This window comes from Nelumbo nucifera, chromosome 1 (assembly GCF_055504915.1).
Source record: "Nelumbo nucifera cultivar China Antique chromosome 1, China Antique-T2T, whole genome shotgun sequence".
NCBI lineage: Eukaryota > Viridiplantae > Streptophyta > Magnoliopsida > Proteales > Nelumbonaceae > Nelumbo > Nelumbo nucifera.
In genome coordinates this window covers 114944840-114962168 of record NC_142649.1, presented here as the reverse complement: position 1 = coordinate 114962168, position 17329 = coordinate 114944840, and the positions used below count along the sequence as shown (strand labels likewise).

General features: G+C 43.7%; 1 protein-coding gene and 1 non-coding gene across 2 annotated transcripts; both read right to left on the bottom strand.

Annotated features, from left to right (window-relative positions):
* Positions 1-3166: 3166 nt before the first annotated feature.
* On the bottom strand, positions 3167-5946 carry LOC104601876 (SCARECROW-LIKE protein 7). Its single transcript, XM_010265377.3, has one exon. The coding sequence runs from the start codon at positions 5436-5438 to the stop codon at positions 3618-3620; it is 1821 nt and encodes a 606-aa protein (XP_010263679.1). The 5' UTR covers positions 5439-5946; the 3' UTR covers positions 3167-3617.
* Positions 5947-17037: 11091 nt separating this feature from the next.
* Positions 17038-17144, bottom strand: LOC148803726 (small nucleolar RNA R71). Its single transcript, XR_016081631.1, has one exon. It is a non-coding gene; the product is annotated as a small nucleolar RNA R71 (small nucleolar RNA).
* Between the last annotated feature and the right edge of the window lie 185 nt (positions 17145-17329).

The following is a 17329-nucleotide window of genomic DNA, read 5'->3' as shown; positions in this document are numbered from 1 at the left end:
CTATCAAAACGATGCCAAGATGCCGAACTGTCGATATATCCCAAAGCCGGCATAGGGGGCCTTAGTTAAAAGCGGTTTAGCATTCCCTTAGTAGATGATGTGTGCATAATTTACATATAAATTATGATATTTTATGCATGATTTTGGTGCTGATTTGTGTAAAGTTTTACCCCAATTCAGCTTAATTTCAGGAAATGATCAAGGGAGACCAACTTAGGAGAAAGAGAGCATAAAACCAAGAAAAAGGTGCTAAAGTGAAGCATTTCAGCCCAGTTGGAACAAAAGCCCAGCTGAGAGATCAAAGGAGGGTCATTCGGCCCATGCAGTCCATGTTGTACTCTTTGGGAGTTGCCCAAAGAGAGAGCCTAGCCGCAACCTTCCAAGAGAGCCTATTCGGCCCAGCAAGGAGGAGGCCCATTTGCAGCTCAAGGGCAGCCCAAAGTGCAGCCCAAGGAGCCTAAAGGCGGGAAACTTTCTAGAAGAGAGAAAGGAGGCAAACAAGGCTAATCGGGTAATTATGGACAGTTTCAGCATCGCATAGTAATTTGGGCATAACTCCCTCATCTGGACTCTGATTGAGATGATTCAAGATGCGCTGAAAAGAGAAGGAAAAGTTCTAGAACTTTCATGTTGTGAGTTTTGATAGAAACGGACTGAATCGAGGTCAAAATCGAGCCTGAATTATCTGAAACCGCACTACAGAACTTTCTAGATGAGAGAACTTTCTAGATGGGAGAACTTTCTAGATGAGAGAAAAGGGTTGAAGAGAAGGCTATAAAAGGAGAAGAGAGCTAACGGAAAGGGGGTCAAAAACCTTTTGGGGTGAATTCCTTTTGGGGAGAAGAGAAAGATAGGTGCAAGAGAGGAGAAGAGAGGAGAAGATTCAAGAATATTCAAGAGAAGAAGAAGCTGATTTTGAAATTGGAGAAGAAGCCATTGGGGGAGATCAAATCTAGGTTGTCTTCTTCCTTGATTTCTGCACAAGTGATAATCGAATTCAGCTAGGGATTTCATGTTTATTTTCTCCATTGATTCAATATTTCTTACTGTAATTGAATGATGTTTCATGTAAATTCATATCTGTAATTAGTTCTCTAGCGTTATTCGAATGGATTAGATTCAATTTTGATGTTTCTTAATTAGAAATTCAACTGTAGAACTGTTAGTCGAGCTGCTATTCTGTAATCTCAGATCTGTAATTTCAGATCATGAACTTGTAAGGTCTGAATTGCTATTTTGTAATCTCAGATCTGTAATTTCAGATCATGAAATTGTAATATCTGAATTGTTTGAGAGAGAAGTCATGTAACTTTAATTCAGTTTGGCCGATTTGTTCCTTGGAAATCCTAGAATGCTTGAAAAAGACTCTAAGATTTCAGATCTGCTAATCAAGAACCGAATTGAGTGCAAGGTTAGAGATAACTTGCACAATTCGGTTGGTGATCATTCAAATCTGAAATGATGCCCTAGAATTTCTAGATCTTAATGCATGCATAGGGATTAGATTCTTGCTAGAGATAGAAGAATCATCACTCATGCATAGAATGAACATGCACTTGAGAGAGGCTGTTCATTGCCTTGGGGTTTCACCAAACCAAGGTCGAACCCTAATCTAATCGAATAACCTAGAGATCTAATTACTGAATCAATTCTGTGCATAGTTAGCTTATCTTCTCATTTTGCTTGCAAGGTGTTTGATCAAATTTGTTAGAGCTGGTTTGTTTGATAGAAATTCAGTTTTTGATTATGTTAGTATTTCGGTTAATCAGATAATAGATGGCTGATATATTATTAGTAGTTGTTGTATAAGTCCTCGTGGGAACGATACTCTATTCGTCACTCTATTATTTCAACGACTAGTGCTCTTGGTAGTGTCACCAAGACGCACCAGTAGATTTTCGTCGACGTGCACGTATTGCGATTTAGCTCATCCGGGTTGCCAAAGCAGTTATAATTTCATCCGTCAAAACAATGACGAGCTAGATAGATGGGGGTTGACCTGCATGGGGCGGACTACCTGTTGCCGACGCGTTTTGAGGTCGACTTAGGGGCCTTGATGCTGAAAGTGGCTTTGGCTTCCCCTTAGAGTTCAATTTAACCAAGTCACCAAAGCAGATGGTCATTCTGTAGTAGCTTTAAATGCGGTTGCATCTATGCCATCACGTAGGATTGACTCTCTTGGGTCTACGTTCACAAAACAATGGAACACATGTGCTACTCTGCTCCTAGAACTACTGGCTATCCACTCTAAGAGCCATGGGGGGCTCACCTTGAGGGGATTGATCAATTGTCTATGGGTCACCTACACTCGCGAGAGCCATGAAAAGTTTGACCTATGAGGCTGGTTCTACATTCAGCTCATTGCCCACACTCACGAGAGCCATGGAAGACTCGATCAATTGTGAGGCTCTATAGTTGGGTTGGGAGACAATCTGGGCCAGACCGCTGAAACTCGCCTGGGCTGGTCGTTTAGTTTTTGCCCCCTTGTGATAGCGTCGTTGATGCATGCATCACTATTGGCATTTGAATGGTGGGTTGATGCCACGGCTTCACTGCATCTAGCGGTTCCCACAGACGACGCTAATTGATGATGTGCGATTTGGTGCTCTCTGCTGGAGAATAGTTTGAACATAAGACTAGTGAGGTTGCCTAATCAAATTGCAAGAAGATAAGTAGAATGTTATTAGGTCAGCGGAGGGCCAAATCTGCCCTCATGAATATGTATTAGTTGATTTGAAATTTCTTTGAATTACATATAGAAATCTAACGGAGGAAGAGATTGCCAAACACCTCAATTTTCACGAACCAGAAACACGATTCCTGTTCCAGTTCCTAAAAGCACAAAAGCAAGCATGAATAATTCCAAACGGAGCCTTAAAGACACGAAATCCCTAATTTTCTCACGTGGTTTGCTGTTACTCTCAGGCCATTGGTAGAACGGATAAACGAGCGTCCACCTCACATCACATGGAGGGTATTTCCGGGCAATCGGAATAACTTAACGGTAAAATTTTCAAACTGGAGCGGAAGGAAATGGAGTTGGGCCTTCTTTTTTTCATTGCAGCGTGAAAGGACTGCCATTAAAAGCCAATTAAAAAGAACAGAAAAAAAAGATTGCCACTTGCCAGTAAATGAAGGCGTCGGAGAGGAGGGAAGCTTCAAAAAATACACGATTCGATCCAGCAGCTAACGAAGCCAATTCCCTGAACGAGAATTGATTCGTTTTCCAAATCAAATTCCATTTTTACTCGACTCAGATTGATCATATGGAGATGGACAGATTGAAGAGAAGTTAAAGTTACACAGTATCAGACCCAAAACTATATACAGATCGCTAAAGATCTTTTCTTCTTTCTTTTTTACAGATATATCCATCCAATCAGACCTGTAAACAAACAAAAAGAAACGGCTAGAAACAAAATGGCAAAATAACGAGCAATTGTTCATCTGAATGATCAGAAGCACCAAACAAGCACTAATGACGAAGCCATGCCAGTCAAACCCAACTGAGGATTTTCCAAAACAATATCTGTAGATTCGTGGCAACCCCATTCCTCTGTTGCAAAATGTTCCTGATAAGACCATCGATGGCGGAAATTGGAACAAAACAAAACCCACTAGCGCCAGGAAGAAACAGTGAGAAGGGGGACGTCATTCCACAAAAGCGAAAGAAACCCAGGTGGTGATTCCATCAGAGAATACATAGAACTGTAACTATAATTCCAAAGGAGGATCTTAGCCTGGCTAATGGCGTAATGGCTAAGGGCCACCGATTGGAACCCACAACCTTCCATCCAAGCCTTCCATTGCCCCTTCTCCTCCATTCTTTCCCGTTTGATCGAACCTTCTTCACCTTCTTCTGGTCCAATCACACCAGCGATCCGCCTACCAAGTAGCAACCTTTCGACCAGGAGCCTCTGGGCAGAGTCTCTTGCCATGCCTGGTTCAAGCGACTCGTAAACCGCCGTGTAGTACCGCAACGCAACCTTAAACCGGTTGAGAAAATCGACCCGGTTCAACCCCGCTTCGTACTCCCCGAGCGTCACGACCTTGGGTTTCAGAGATTTTGCCAATCGCAGAGCCCTCTCGACGGCAGCTGGTGTCTCGTCCAACAGGTTATACAGCTGAAGCACGAAATTGACCGCCAAAACCTCATCCATGTCAACTCGGAAACTCGACTCCTCAAGTTCCTCAATTGGTGTCAAGATAGATTCGAACTCAAAATTTAGATCGAGAACTTTGGCGAATTCCCGTAGACGATTACCGGTGGCCACCAGAGAATCCCCCGGTGATTTCCCAAGAGCGGGAGCGGGAATTCCAGAGATTCGGATTCTGGAAGGTTTCCCGGTGGACCGAGTGGCCAGAGCTTGGAAGAGTGCCGCCCATTGAACTCCTTCGACGATTCCAAAGTCCACGATGTGTATCCGACTCGCCGTCTCAGTCGCTTCGAGTATCGCCTGGTTCGCCGTTAAATGGGCAAACTTCGAATAGGGACAAGCGTCGTTTAAAGTTTTAGACAGTGTAAAATCTTGCGAACAAGTCTCAACGGTAGACGCGGTTCTCCCAGCTTTTGTAGAAATCCGATTGTAAAGAGCTTCGGCGAAATAAAATGCAACTCTTTCCGTTGGATCGCCGTGTTCGGAAAATGACTCCCGGAGTCCGATCAGTGGCTTGACGGCGCGTTCGGGCTCGGAATCGGCCACTCGGGCACAGTCCAGGAGGGAGTTCAACAGCTGCGACGCGGACTCGGTTTCATCAGGTGAAGGAGCATAGACACCACTGGCATCATTTCCCCTATTTATTGCTGGCGGATGAGTCGCTGTTGGGGAGTCATCAGGTAGCGGCGGAAGTGGTGGAGCTGGCGGCAGAGGGGCGCACGTCAAAGCTTGAGTTTGGAGTGGTTTGGGAGTTTTCTGGGTATCTGAGAAGACGAGTCGATTGAGGTCGGACGGTGAAGGAACGGAGACGTTGAGCCGACCGGAGCAGGCAACGAAGGGATCGCCGCCATAGAGAGAGTAGTCATGGTTGGCGTGCCATGTGTCGCAGACGGATGGAAGCTCCGAGCTCTCCGTCGACTCACCACCAGCCATTAAACTGTCCATCCATTCGTCCGAGTCGAACTCGTCACCGGTATTTCCACCCAAATCAGAGAACCTGAAGTCGGTCGAGTGGTGCGGGTCGTCCAAGTGTGGAAACGGGAGCATGGTGTCCCCGGTATCTGAAGTTCCGGCGACGGGAAAGGAGTCATAGAAACCAGCGCCGAGACCATATCCAAAGGATGGAGGATTGTTAATGGTTTGATGGGTCCCACTCCATGGGTTGAGGGGGGAGAAAGTATCGACGCCTACGAGCTGTTGCTTCTGCTGCTGTTGTTTTTGCTTGATGACTTGTTGAGCGATCGCCATTAGATTTCCACTGTCAGTGCACATGTAAGCCATTCTCCGGCGAAATGGTCGCCCGGAAAGACAGCTCAGTGTATCAGACTATCGGATAAAGACAATAACGATGGAGTGGCCTTCTTTATGTATTCAATCGCATACAGATGAGATCAATGGTAAGTGGATGTGATTGAATCTATTTTTCTGTCTAGCAGGATTGAGTGATGCATTGAACAACAAAATAAATGAGATGGAGTTGTGGGCTTTGTTTAGATAGAGTCGGGAGGAGAGAGAAAGCAATCTTTCACCTTTTTCTCCCCGAAAAAGAAAGCCCCAAAAGAAAGTGATTGCGCTCAGAGAGACGCTTTTCGTTTTCGACAAGTCCGTCGCCTGGCCTGCTGGACCGAGAGAGAGAGAGAGAGAGAGAGAGAGAGAGAGCTATGTAAATTTGTAGCTTCAACTGATTTTCGAGTTTGAAACGAAAGAAAGAATGTCAGTGACTAGTGTGAATGTGTGAATAGTAATAGTTTGGCTTTGAGAGATGGGAGGAGTGGTTTGGGTTTGAGAGATGGGATAGGTTGGTTTATTTATGTTAGAGAGAACCCAGTCTCAGAGACCAGAAGCAGCAAGATCAGGGGCCCACAGTAAGAAGCCAAAAACCAATAGGTCCCACCTACCCCTTCATTTCACCGGTTCTGAGTTCACACTTACGAAAAGGAAATTAGGAAACCCTACATCTTGGCTACCTCTGCCACGCACTGGTTTTCCTTATTTCCCGGCCCCACTTCTTCTTCTTCTTCTTCTTCTTCTTCTCTCTCTCATTCTCCCCCTTTTTTTACAATCTCACTCATTTAAAGCTGTGTTTGATTTGAAATAAGAAATAGGAAAAGGTAGTACTATCTTTTTCTTTCGAACCAAACACAGCCTAATATGCACCATTCATGACGTGCTTGCTACCCATACTTGACCGTCCACGTGATACCTTCTTGGCCTTCTCCCACATCATCGTGATTAGTGATCTCATGGCTTCGTGTTGCTCTCTGTAGGCTTTTCGAGAAAGGAAAAAAATCTGAACCGTTCGTTTTGGAGATCGAGTGGTACTACGGCCACCAGCAAATTGAAAAAGAAGGGTCATAAAAGAAAAAAAAAAGGCGCTCTCTCCAGTTGTCGTGTGGGTCCAGTTGCCATCTCACCCATTGACGGCGTCCGTTTTTTTTTTTTTTTATTTTATTTTATTTTATTTTTACTCGGTTGATGAGATCTACATTCGTGGCTAGAGAGAGACCAGAACGGGCTTACCGGCTTAGGGCCTAAATTTACACTGTGTCGTATTCAGACTTTGGGCCGGATTTATTCAAATTTTGGCAAAAGACAGGCCCGAACCCGGCCCACGAACTGAGAATGGACTAAGGCGGTGTTCGGCTAGACATATTCATGAGCCAGGCCGGGCTGGGCTTTTTCTCTTCATTAATAGGATTTTTTTAGGCTCGAGCCTGAGCCTGGCCCAACCGACAAGCTTACAACTTAGGCCCGAGCTCGGCCCTCATAAAAAGCCCGAAGCCCGAAGCCTGATAAGGCTTGTCCGGAGTTGAGAAATGCATGACTTGTACATACTATAGACTACGGAGTAATAGAGGTTGAAATGCATGATTTTTACAAAGTTGAGAAATGCAGGACTCATCGCCGGAGAGAGGGGCGACTGAGTTCACTAGTGGTGTGGCTAGCGCCGGTGCCTGAGTTCGCCGGTGCTTGAGTTCGCTGGTTCTTGAGAATATGCGATAGTGAGTGAGAATGAGAACTGCAAGAGAGAGAAAGAGAGAGAAGACTCACCGCCGGAGAGAGACGACTGGTGCCTGAGCTCGCCTGACACCTTTGAGACTAAGAACGGTGGCTACCTGTCTGGGTTCATGCCGGTTCTTGAAAGTGAGAGTGAAGAGAGAAGATAGAAGATGAAAAGAGGGAATAGGAAAGGGTTATTTAGCTAGGGTTTAGAAGAAGTTACAAATGTCGGGCTAGGCTCAGGCCAGGCTTTTGTGACAAATCCCGAGCCCGACCCGGGGGGTCGGGCCGGGCCATCGGGCTACTCGGCCCATGAACAGGTCTATGTTTTGCACCGTGTTCATCTCGTGGATGGGACCATTTCGTCCACGGGATAAACACCAGTTCTACAGACCGGTCCCACCCACACCCCAATTTCTCATCCATGGCAAAATCTCGTGGTTAGGGACCATTCACACTTGATTTTTGATCCCTTACTTCACACTTTCCCTAAAAGGTTAAAACCCTATTATCTGCTTCACATTTTAATATTTTTGCCAATAAAATATTAATTATTTTAATTAATTTATTATTTTTTTTAAATTTTAATGTTTTATCAATAAAATAATATTTAAAATATATATATTTTTTTAAATTTTAATTATTTTACTATTTTTTATAAAAAAATTAATATTTATTGGTTAATATTAATTCATTGATGCATTTCTTCAATATATTTATCATATTAAAATGCAAAAATTATGATTAATTGTGTTAGATCAAGGTTTTCGAATTGCCGTTGACTTGGACTATCGGACCGTTCGGCCCGGGAACAATCCAGGCAAGCGGTTCTGTTTTACCCCAAACCCGATTTTTGACCAAAAATCGTTGAAAAAGTCAATAACCCGTTGACCCAAGCGGTCGACCCGTCAACCCGTTCAATGATTTTTTAACAGCTTTATTTTTAAATACTTTTTACTTTTTAATTTGTTTGTCAAAACTGGTCGTTCATTCAAATCGGACGGTCGGACCATCGACCCAGAAACCAATGGCCAGAACGGTTCCATTTCTGGGTCGTTTTTTAAAATGTTGGTGTAGATCCTTCATAGATGTATATGATATACATGGAATCAAAAAGCGTGGTGTGGACTGGTCTACACCATGCCTACAGAACTAGGAATGGCAACAGGGCAGGGTGGGGACGGGGAGCCTCTCCCCATCCCCATCCCCGCTAACGGAGACAAGGTTATCCCCATCCCCGTCCCTACGGGGATCCCCATTCCCCGTGATTTTTTATAATGTTAACCATTTTGTTTTTGTTTTTTATTTTATTGAAAAGAAATAAAAATAAAATAATTAAAATTTATAATCCCATTAGAAAATATTCAAACATATTCAACCATATTTTTAAAAATATTAATATGTAGATATATGTATATATATATATATATATATAATCGAGGTCCCCGTGGGGCGGAGAGTGCTCTCCCCGTCCCCGCTAACAGGGATGAAAATTTGCCCATCCCCATCCTCGCGGGGGGGAAATCATCTCTATCCCCGCCCCATTCAAGGCGGATCCCCATGGGGATCGGGGAAATGGGGAAAATTGCCATCCCTATACAGAACGCCACTGTGGGTGTGGACTGCTCCAATTCACACAATTTGTCCATAGTTCAGAACAACTATGGACTGTGGTGTGGTGTGGATTGGTCCCTGCCACAGGGTGTGGTGTGGACCAGTCTACACCCACCAATTTATTATCCACATTACAGAACACCCCCTAAATGGTTCGATACTTCGATGGACCAACTGAACCGAAAATGCAAGCAATGTCAAAGTAATGACAAAATCTCGACATTCTAATAACTTGTTGTTGTAACTTATAATCCGGGAATCCCCATGTCGACTTGTGTTGATTGGAAATAACCAAGACCAACACTAATTTCATGATACCGGTTGATTGGAAATAAGTTTTCTCGATATCATACCTTTTGGCTATGTTTGGTTTGAAGGAAACAGTAGGAAAAGGAAGAGAACTACAGGAAAACATATACAAGATTTGTAAAGATTTCCTTTTCTTTCCCTACTTTTTCTTTCAAACCAAACATAGCCTTTTTGGTATCAAAGCCGAATTGTTAAAAGAGAAGAAATTAAAAAAAAGAGGTTTTTATTGTTCAGTCCACCTCAATAAATCTTAACTCTACCGTATAGTTGGATAGGTGCTGACGAGGGGTAACTTGGCCTAACCTGTCAACACTTGGACATATGGATTGACCTGATGACATGGATGACAACTCAACATTCCCTGTCACCTCAGTAAGCCAGGTTAGCTCGGGTACCTTGGGCACCTCAGCCAAGACCAAGATCCAAGCAGCTTGTGATGGCCTAACGAGCTGAGGTGACATGTAGCCAACTTCTGGAAGCTAGCAAGCTGTCTCTGACCTCTCCGGGATCACGCTGCACGTCCAGAAGCCTTATCCTTATCCCGCCTGGATCGAACAAACTTGATAAGCCTTATCAGCTCACACGAAGTCCACCTCCGAGTATGGAACGATTCCTAGTAGCATGGGCCGGGGATTTCAAAGGTTTTTGTAAGACCTGCGACAACTTGCCTATATAAGGGCACTAACCCCAACGTTATAAGGTATGCATGATTATTTGCTCACTAGCCTTCTAGCTTACAAGCCTTCATCTTGCATATATTTACTAACTTAAGCATCAAAGTACCCACACCGAGTAAGCCACCCCAGGTCCTCTGAGTTCACTTTTTTGCAATTCGACTGGCCAACTAAGCGGATTGACGCCCGAGCTGCCCTCCGGCTAGGAGCAACCAAATTGTGCACCATCAATTGGCACTGTCTGTGGGAACCACAACAAAAAGCCAAGTTCCTACTTCTAGTTTTTGAATTCCACACACTCAATGGCATCTTCCAGCAACACTAATAACAAGGACGTTGAAGTACCAGTTACTAAGGGGCAAGAGCGGACCACAGTGAACCCAAAGATTCCCTCCGTAACAATCAGGTAGTTCACTATGCCCTCGACTCTTCCAGTTCTATGAGCTGGTGCAGTATGTAAGGAGCATGAACCTTCAGATACGCGTGTGGGAGGAGAGGTTCAGAGCATTCATGCTATTGCAGTAGCCTCAACAACCCCGGCACCCACCAGCACCCCAGGGCCTAACACCACCCCAAGGCCTAACACCACCTCGAGGTCTAACACCACCTCGGGGCCCAACACCACCTAGGGCCCAACACCACCTCGGGGTCCAACACTTCTCCGGTGTTCATCACCACCCCGAGCCCTTGCTATCGACCAATGGAACAACCATCAATAGAACAATCGTTAGAACAACCAACACCACCATCCCAAAACGATTAGCACCACCGTCCACAGAATGACCAACATGACCGTCAACAAGATGACCCGCATCACCAGCATCCTAATAACCAACAACCTGGTGTCAGGAGCAAGGACTCGGCCTCTATCCGGGAGAATGCTAGGGTCAAGACCCCGGCCTATACAGAGGCGAACAACACGAATGAGGTGACAAAGAAGCAACACCACAGACGCACACGCCGCACCACAACAAAGAGCAGCATTGCACCTACCATGGAGGTCGAAAAGGATAAGAGGGAAGAAGTCAACTTAGTTACTGTGCAGGCAACCTCGACTCCATTGAGTCAGCCTTCCCCATTGGCACCAAAGATCCTCGTATCTCCACGACTGAAGAACTTCAAACGCCCGCCCTTGAGATCTATGATGGAACGAAGGACCCCAACAACCACAACAATAGATTCTAGTCCCTAATGCTACTACATGGAGTAGATGACACTTGCCTCTATATGACCTTCTCTACAACCTTCAGAGGTACGGGGAGACTGTGGTACTGGGGACTGCCTCCTGGTTCAATAAAGAATTGGAGCCAATTCGTGGAGCTCTTCATCATGCACTTTGCTACGAGCAAAAAGTGCCCAAAGTCAGTTACAAGCCTGTTGAATGTGGCCTAGCAGGAAAATGAATCTCTCAGGGACTACATCAAAAGGTTCAACCTTGAAAGACTCCAGGTACCAAACCTTGATCCTGTTGTGCAACTCACTATGGTAGGGACTCCATCACCCCAATCTGCGTTGTCAACTTGAGTTGAACCCCCCAACTTCCATGGAGGTGTTCCTCATAGAGGCCGACAATTTCATCAAGGCAGAGGAGGCTCTAGGATCCCAGTTAGAGTTGTAGCAGGTCGGGAAGAGGGAAAAAGCAGTAAGCACCAGTGGTGAAAGAGTAAATTTCTGAAGAGAAGTAGGTCACCACGCAATAGGCAAAGTAGATCGCCCAAGAAGAGTCGGTCACCACATCGGGGTTCCTGATCAAGTTGGCAATCTAGAAACCCCCCCCCCCCAAGTCTAGAACCGCAAATACACCACCCTAAATGTAAAATGGGGCGAGATTCTAATGCAGATAAAGGAAGCCAATTATGTCAAGTGGCCGCCCAGGATGAGAGGAAACCCCGCTAGCCACAACCCTAACCAATATTGTCACTTCCACCGTGACGTCGGGCATGATACAAAGAGTTGTTGAAACCTGAAGAATGAGATCGAGGAGCTGATTCGTCGCAGTTACCTCAGGAAGTTCATAAAGTACGATGATAGGGATCACCAACTTGCCGAGCAGCGTAGAGATGCACCAGAGACGAGCAAGCAGAATGACAGAGACCAGCCACCCTGGGATCCACCAGCACAAAAAATACCGATCCTCGGGTTGAATAATATGATCACCGGTAGATCAATAGTAAAGGGTTGTAGTACGGCGACGAGTAAGAACGCAGTCCGGAAGTTGGAGCATGAATACGAGAACCCGCCGAAGCACCCTCGAGTGGAGGAAGTCATATACTTCACCGAGGACGGCATTCACGGGATCCAATATCCGCAAGATGACGCCCTCGTGGTCAAGATGGTGGTCAATGACTTCGAGGTAAAATGGATTTTGGTGGACTGAGGTAGTTCAACAGACATCCTATTCCTGGAGGAGTTTGAGAAAATGGAGTTGGATCGGGAGGACCTAAATCCAACAGATGTAACCCTGGTTTGCTTTAGAGGAGACGTGGTGAAGCCCCTCGGTAGGATCAAAGTGCCGGTAGCAGCAAGAACGGAACCCAACACTATCTAGTTTGAGCACACCTTCTTGGTGGTTTCCACCCCATCCCCCTACAATGCCATCTTAAGTCGACCCATCTTGTACGCACTTCGCATGGTGGTTTCAACCTACTACCCTTAAACTAGACACATATGAGACTCATGTTAGTTTAAAATCTTCACAGCCGTTGGATAGATTTGGGGAGACTTATTCTGCCAATGCCTACACTGATGTGCCGCCAAGTTGGTTGGGGTGGCCTGTCTCAGCTGCTAGGGTGAGACATGAGGTACTTGTAGTGTGGATTTTCTTGAAACCCTGAACTAGACCAGAATTCCAGTATTCCCCTGGACCTTGGAGATAGATGGGCAAAACTGAAATGTTACACCTGACCCCTAGACTCAATTATGATATTACACTAGGTGTCAGATTGGGTTGTCTTTGATATGCCAATCAATGAGATCCTTAGAGGGGGTCAAAACATAGGTATGTTGGGACAGTCTGAGAATTCATCTGAGTGGGTGATCATAGTGACATGATCAGCCCCTTCATCAGACAAAGTGAATGATCGGGGGGATGCACTCCCTCTGATGGAAACCAAAACTGCCGGCAGTCGATTTCAACTATTGAAATTTGTTTTGCAAAATATATTTATATAGAGATATACATATATATATATATATATATATATATATATATATATATATTATGGTTTCAAAATGATTGCAAAATGTTTTAATTCCCGAGATCCATGTGAGTAGAGAGTGCAGCTGAGGTAGAGGTCCTCTCTTGTCGGGCAGCGTTTGATCATTATGGGCTGAGAGGTAAAGTATAAAACCATTGAGGGTAATACCTGATGGGCTAATCTTGCATCTGCCCACAGTCCTTGGGTTTTTATAAGGTGGCTTGACCCAAGGACCATTTAGTGTAAATGTTGGGCCCATTAAGAGGCCATGGTGATGGACTCAGGGGTTCACTGTCTCCTACAATGAATTCGGCCAGGCCTTGTAAAAGAGGTTGGGCTGAGCCCATGTGGCTGATGTGTAGATCAATGTTTGGGTCCCACACCATACAAGGATAACCAACTGGGCAGTAGTTAGGAGGCTAAGTGAGCAGATAGACTTAATGGGCCTAAAGCCCAATTCGAACTGGCTTAATGAGATTAATTAAAAGATGACGGTTATGGGATTTAGATCAGTAGATAGGATAAGGGATTATCCCTATCCACTCAAAGAGTCCAAATCCAAATAAAGATTTGGATTCGAAAACTCCTAATTAGATTAGGAAGGCTAATCTTTATCTGCAGATAAGATAAGGGATTATCCTTATCTCTTAAAGAGACTTTAAATCCAAATAAAAGATTTGGATTAGGAAACTCCTAATGGGATTAGGAGAACCTCTCTTTAAGGATATAAATAGAAGAGCAGGGCGAACCTCTAGATCATCTAACAAACTACTAAATTCCAGAGAGAGACAATACAGTTTGACTGCACTGTCTCCTTCTCTCCTTCTCTTACCGATATACCAGTTCGATTTCCACCTGTGGGAGAGATCAAAAAGGGTTCTTGATATTACCTTTTGGTTGAAAAGGTAATCTGAAGTCGTGCTCACTAGCCCTCCATCAAATTCTTGCTAAAGAATTTGGTTCTTGCTGAAGAGTCGTCCTATTGATTCTGCTTCATCCTGCACGGTGTCATCTTCGGTGGAAGTTGTCTTTAGATTTTTCCTTGGGCATGAACACCTTCATTGGAGGTTATTATTACTCCGTATCAGGTATATCCCTCCCTCCCTTTTGGTTTTAGATCTGGTCTGGTTTGGGTTCAAGATTGATCCTTGAAAATGCAGTTTTCTAAAATAGGGAATGTGATTCCCACATGGGAGAAAGAGAAATTTTTGAAATTTCGCCCAACCTTTCTATAGGGTTCGGCCATCCATATGATGGATCTCTCATCCCTTCAGCCCTCATGGTCAAGATGGTGGTCAATGACTTCGAGGTAAAGTGGATTTTGGTGGACTGAGGCAGTTCAGGAGACATCCTATTCCCGGAGGCGTTTGAGAAAATGGAGTTGGACCGGGAGAACCTAAAGCCAGCGGATGTGCCCTTGGTTTGTTTTAGCGGAGACGTTGTGAAGCCCCTTGGTAGGATCAAAGTGCCGGTAGCAGTAGGAATGAAGCCCAACACTATCTAGTTTGAGCACAACTTCTTGGTGGTTGCCACCCCATCCCCCTATAATGCCATCTTAAGTCGACCCATCTTGTACGCACTTCGCATGGTGGTGTCAATCTACTACCTCTCAATGAAGTTCCCAACAAAGTACGGGGTGGGGGTTGTATGAGGCGACCAACTAGAGTCCAGGAAGTGCTATGTCGTGACACTAAACGACAAAGCAAAATTGGCAGAAGACTTTGTTAGAGAGGTATAGTACCTGAGCTAGGTAGCTAATCTTGTGCTCGTGAAGAAATCCAACGACAAGTGGCACATGTGCGTCGACTACATCGACCTCAACAAAGCCTGCCCAAAGGATAGCTTCCCCCTTCCCAGAATAGACAGCCTGGTAGACGCAACCTTGGGGCATGAGCTGCTGATAATTTTGCATTTTGATGCCTTAAGGGCATCAATTCAAGGGTATTTTCGGCCTTAGAAAAGTCAAAGTGTGCCCTACCTAGTTAATTTTAATATTGTGACCTCTGAGGGTCCTTGTGCAAAACTGGAAAATTTTCATGGCTGAAATGCAACTTTTAGGAAGCTGGTGTGAAGTCCAGTTGAGAGAAGGGGTGTTTTTGTGAAAAATTGAAAGCAAGAGGGTGCCTCCAAGCTGCTAAACCCAATTTGGCACCCCTCCTACTCTATTAGCATGCTCCCCACATCTTAGCAAACTCTAGGGCGCCTTTTAACCTACTCTTTTCATCCTTATCAAACCCTAGCGGCCCCTAGCTGTTTAATCTCCACCCTCCACTCCTTTTAATCTCAACCATCCATTCTAAGGCACCTCCCACCTCTTATAATCTCCACCTTTCAACCTTAGGAGCCTCCATCTCACCTATTCACTTTTGGGTGCCCAAATCTCAACCATACATAATATTGGGTGCCCTCTTCTTTTCTTTTCAGCCTTAGGATCAGCCCAAAACCATCCTAACCCTCCATTAGAAACCCTAGGGGCACCCCAAACTTTGCCAAAACCCAGCTGCCGCCCCCTTCTTTCTCTCTATTCCTAATTATATCCACCATTCTCTATTAAAAAGACCCCAGGGGCCATGGAGAAAGGGTTGGTCAATTCACCCAGTTAACAAGGCTAAGGTTTCTTAAGGAGTTCAAGGGTTGTAGAAGGGGAGGACGCCCAGTTCTTGTCAGGAGGGGTTCCTGCAAGCTGTTCAACCAATTTGCTACTACCGCCATTGGATCTGATCAACCATTCCTTTCTTTTCTTTATTTTCTCTTCTGTTATTTTTATTTCTGCAATCTTTTAGATTTAAACTTTTGAATTTGAATTTCAAATTTCGAAATTTAAATTTCAAATTTCAAATTTCAAATTTCAAAAAAAAAATAAATAAAAAATAAAAAAAAATTAATTTTTGCATTCTAGCATTCAGGGTTTCATATTCTAGAGCATGCATCATATAGGTTTATTTAATTGTTAAATTATCATTGCTAGTTGTGAATGTGTTAGGATTTCTTTCTTTTTATCATTTTAATTGTTTCTCTTGCTTAGTTTATTTTATTCTTTTATGTTATTTTGCTGAATTACATATTAGAAATACTTGTTCATGCATTGTAATTAGTTGCATTTGTTGTGTTCATTTTGCTTTTCCGTTAATCCATTTTAAGGGCATCCAAGTTAAATAAGATAAAGTGGGGATTTCATCACCCTTCCTTGGCCCAAAAATCACCACCTTTCACGTGTGGTTCACCCTAAACCCTAATTTAAAATTTGGATAGCAAGATCCTTTAGGGAAGCCTCACATTTGGTTCAAAGGTGTGCTAAATTTTAGGAAAACTTGTAAATTTCAGCAATTTAAATTTCTAAATCTGAATTTAATTTAAATTTCAAATTTCAAAAAAACAAAAATAAATAAATAAAATCAAATTTGAACTTGAATTTTAGGAATTTAAATTTTGAATAAATAAAAAATTAAAATAATTAAAATAATAATAAAAATAAAAAAAAATAAAAACATAAAAAAGGTGGAGAAAGTTTCAAAATTTGAGTTTAAATTTTAGAATTTCAATTTCAAAATCCAAATTTGAAATTAAACTCAAAATTTAAAATTCAAATTTAAACAAGAAGAAAATGGACTTTTGAGTTGTATGTTGGGAATGTGATCTAAGGAAAGAAACTGTAGAACCCATACCTGAAATAGAGAGGTACCTCCATCACCAACACCGCAACCAAATGGCCGGAATCAATGATGCCCAACCCAAAAAGTTGAAGGAATACTTCACTCCAACCCAATACAACCCTTCATCCTGCATTCAGTTACCCGATACTCAAGCCTTACAATATGAAATTAAGTCAAGCACAATCCAGATGCTCCCCTCTTTCTATGGGAACCCGAGTGAGGACCCATACAAGCACATAGATGAGTTTTTGAAAATCTATTCCACTGTAAGGATCCAAAATTTCAATGATGATGCCCTTAGATTGACTCTTTTCCCTTCTCCTTGAAAGATAAAGCCAAGCACTAATTAGGGACTATAGGAAGACCCATTAGAACTTGGGCAGAAATGCAACAAGAATTCCTTAGAAAGATCTATCCTATAGGCAGAACCAATACCATGAGAAGATCCATCACTGGATTCACCCAAACACCGGGTGAACAAATTCATGAGGCTTGGGAGAGGATGAAGGAGTTAATGAGAAAATGCCCACACCATGGCCTATCCCAATGGCAAATTGTCCAGGCTTTCTATGAAGATCTGACAGATCAATACATGCAAATGGTAGATGCATCCTGTGGGGGGGCATTTATGAGCAAGAGCGAGGATGAAGCATATGCTCTTTTCAAAACCCTGAGTGAGAATTCCATTAACAATGCATCCTTGTATTCCTACGAAAGGTTGGTAG

Bases quoted from the DNA above. Each gene is read 5' to 3' on its own strand.
- LOC104601876 (XM_010265377.3), bottom strand. From the start codon at position 5,438: ATGGCTTACATGTGCACTGACAGTGGAAATCTAATGGCGATCGCTCAA.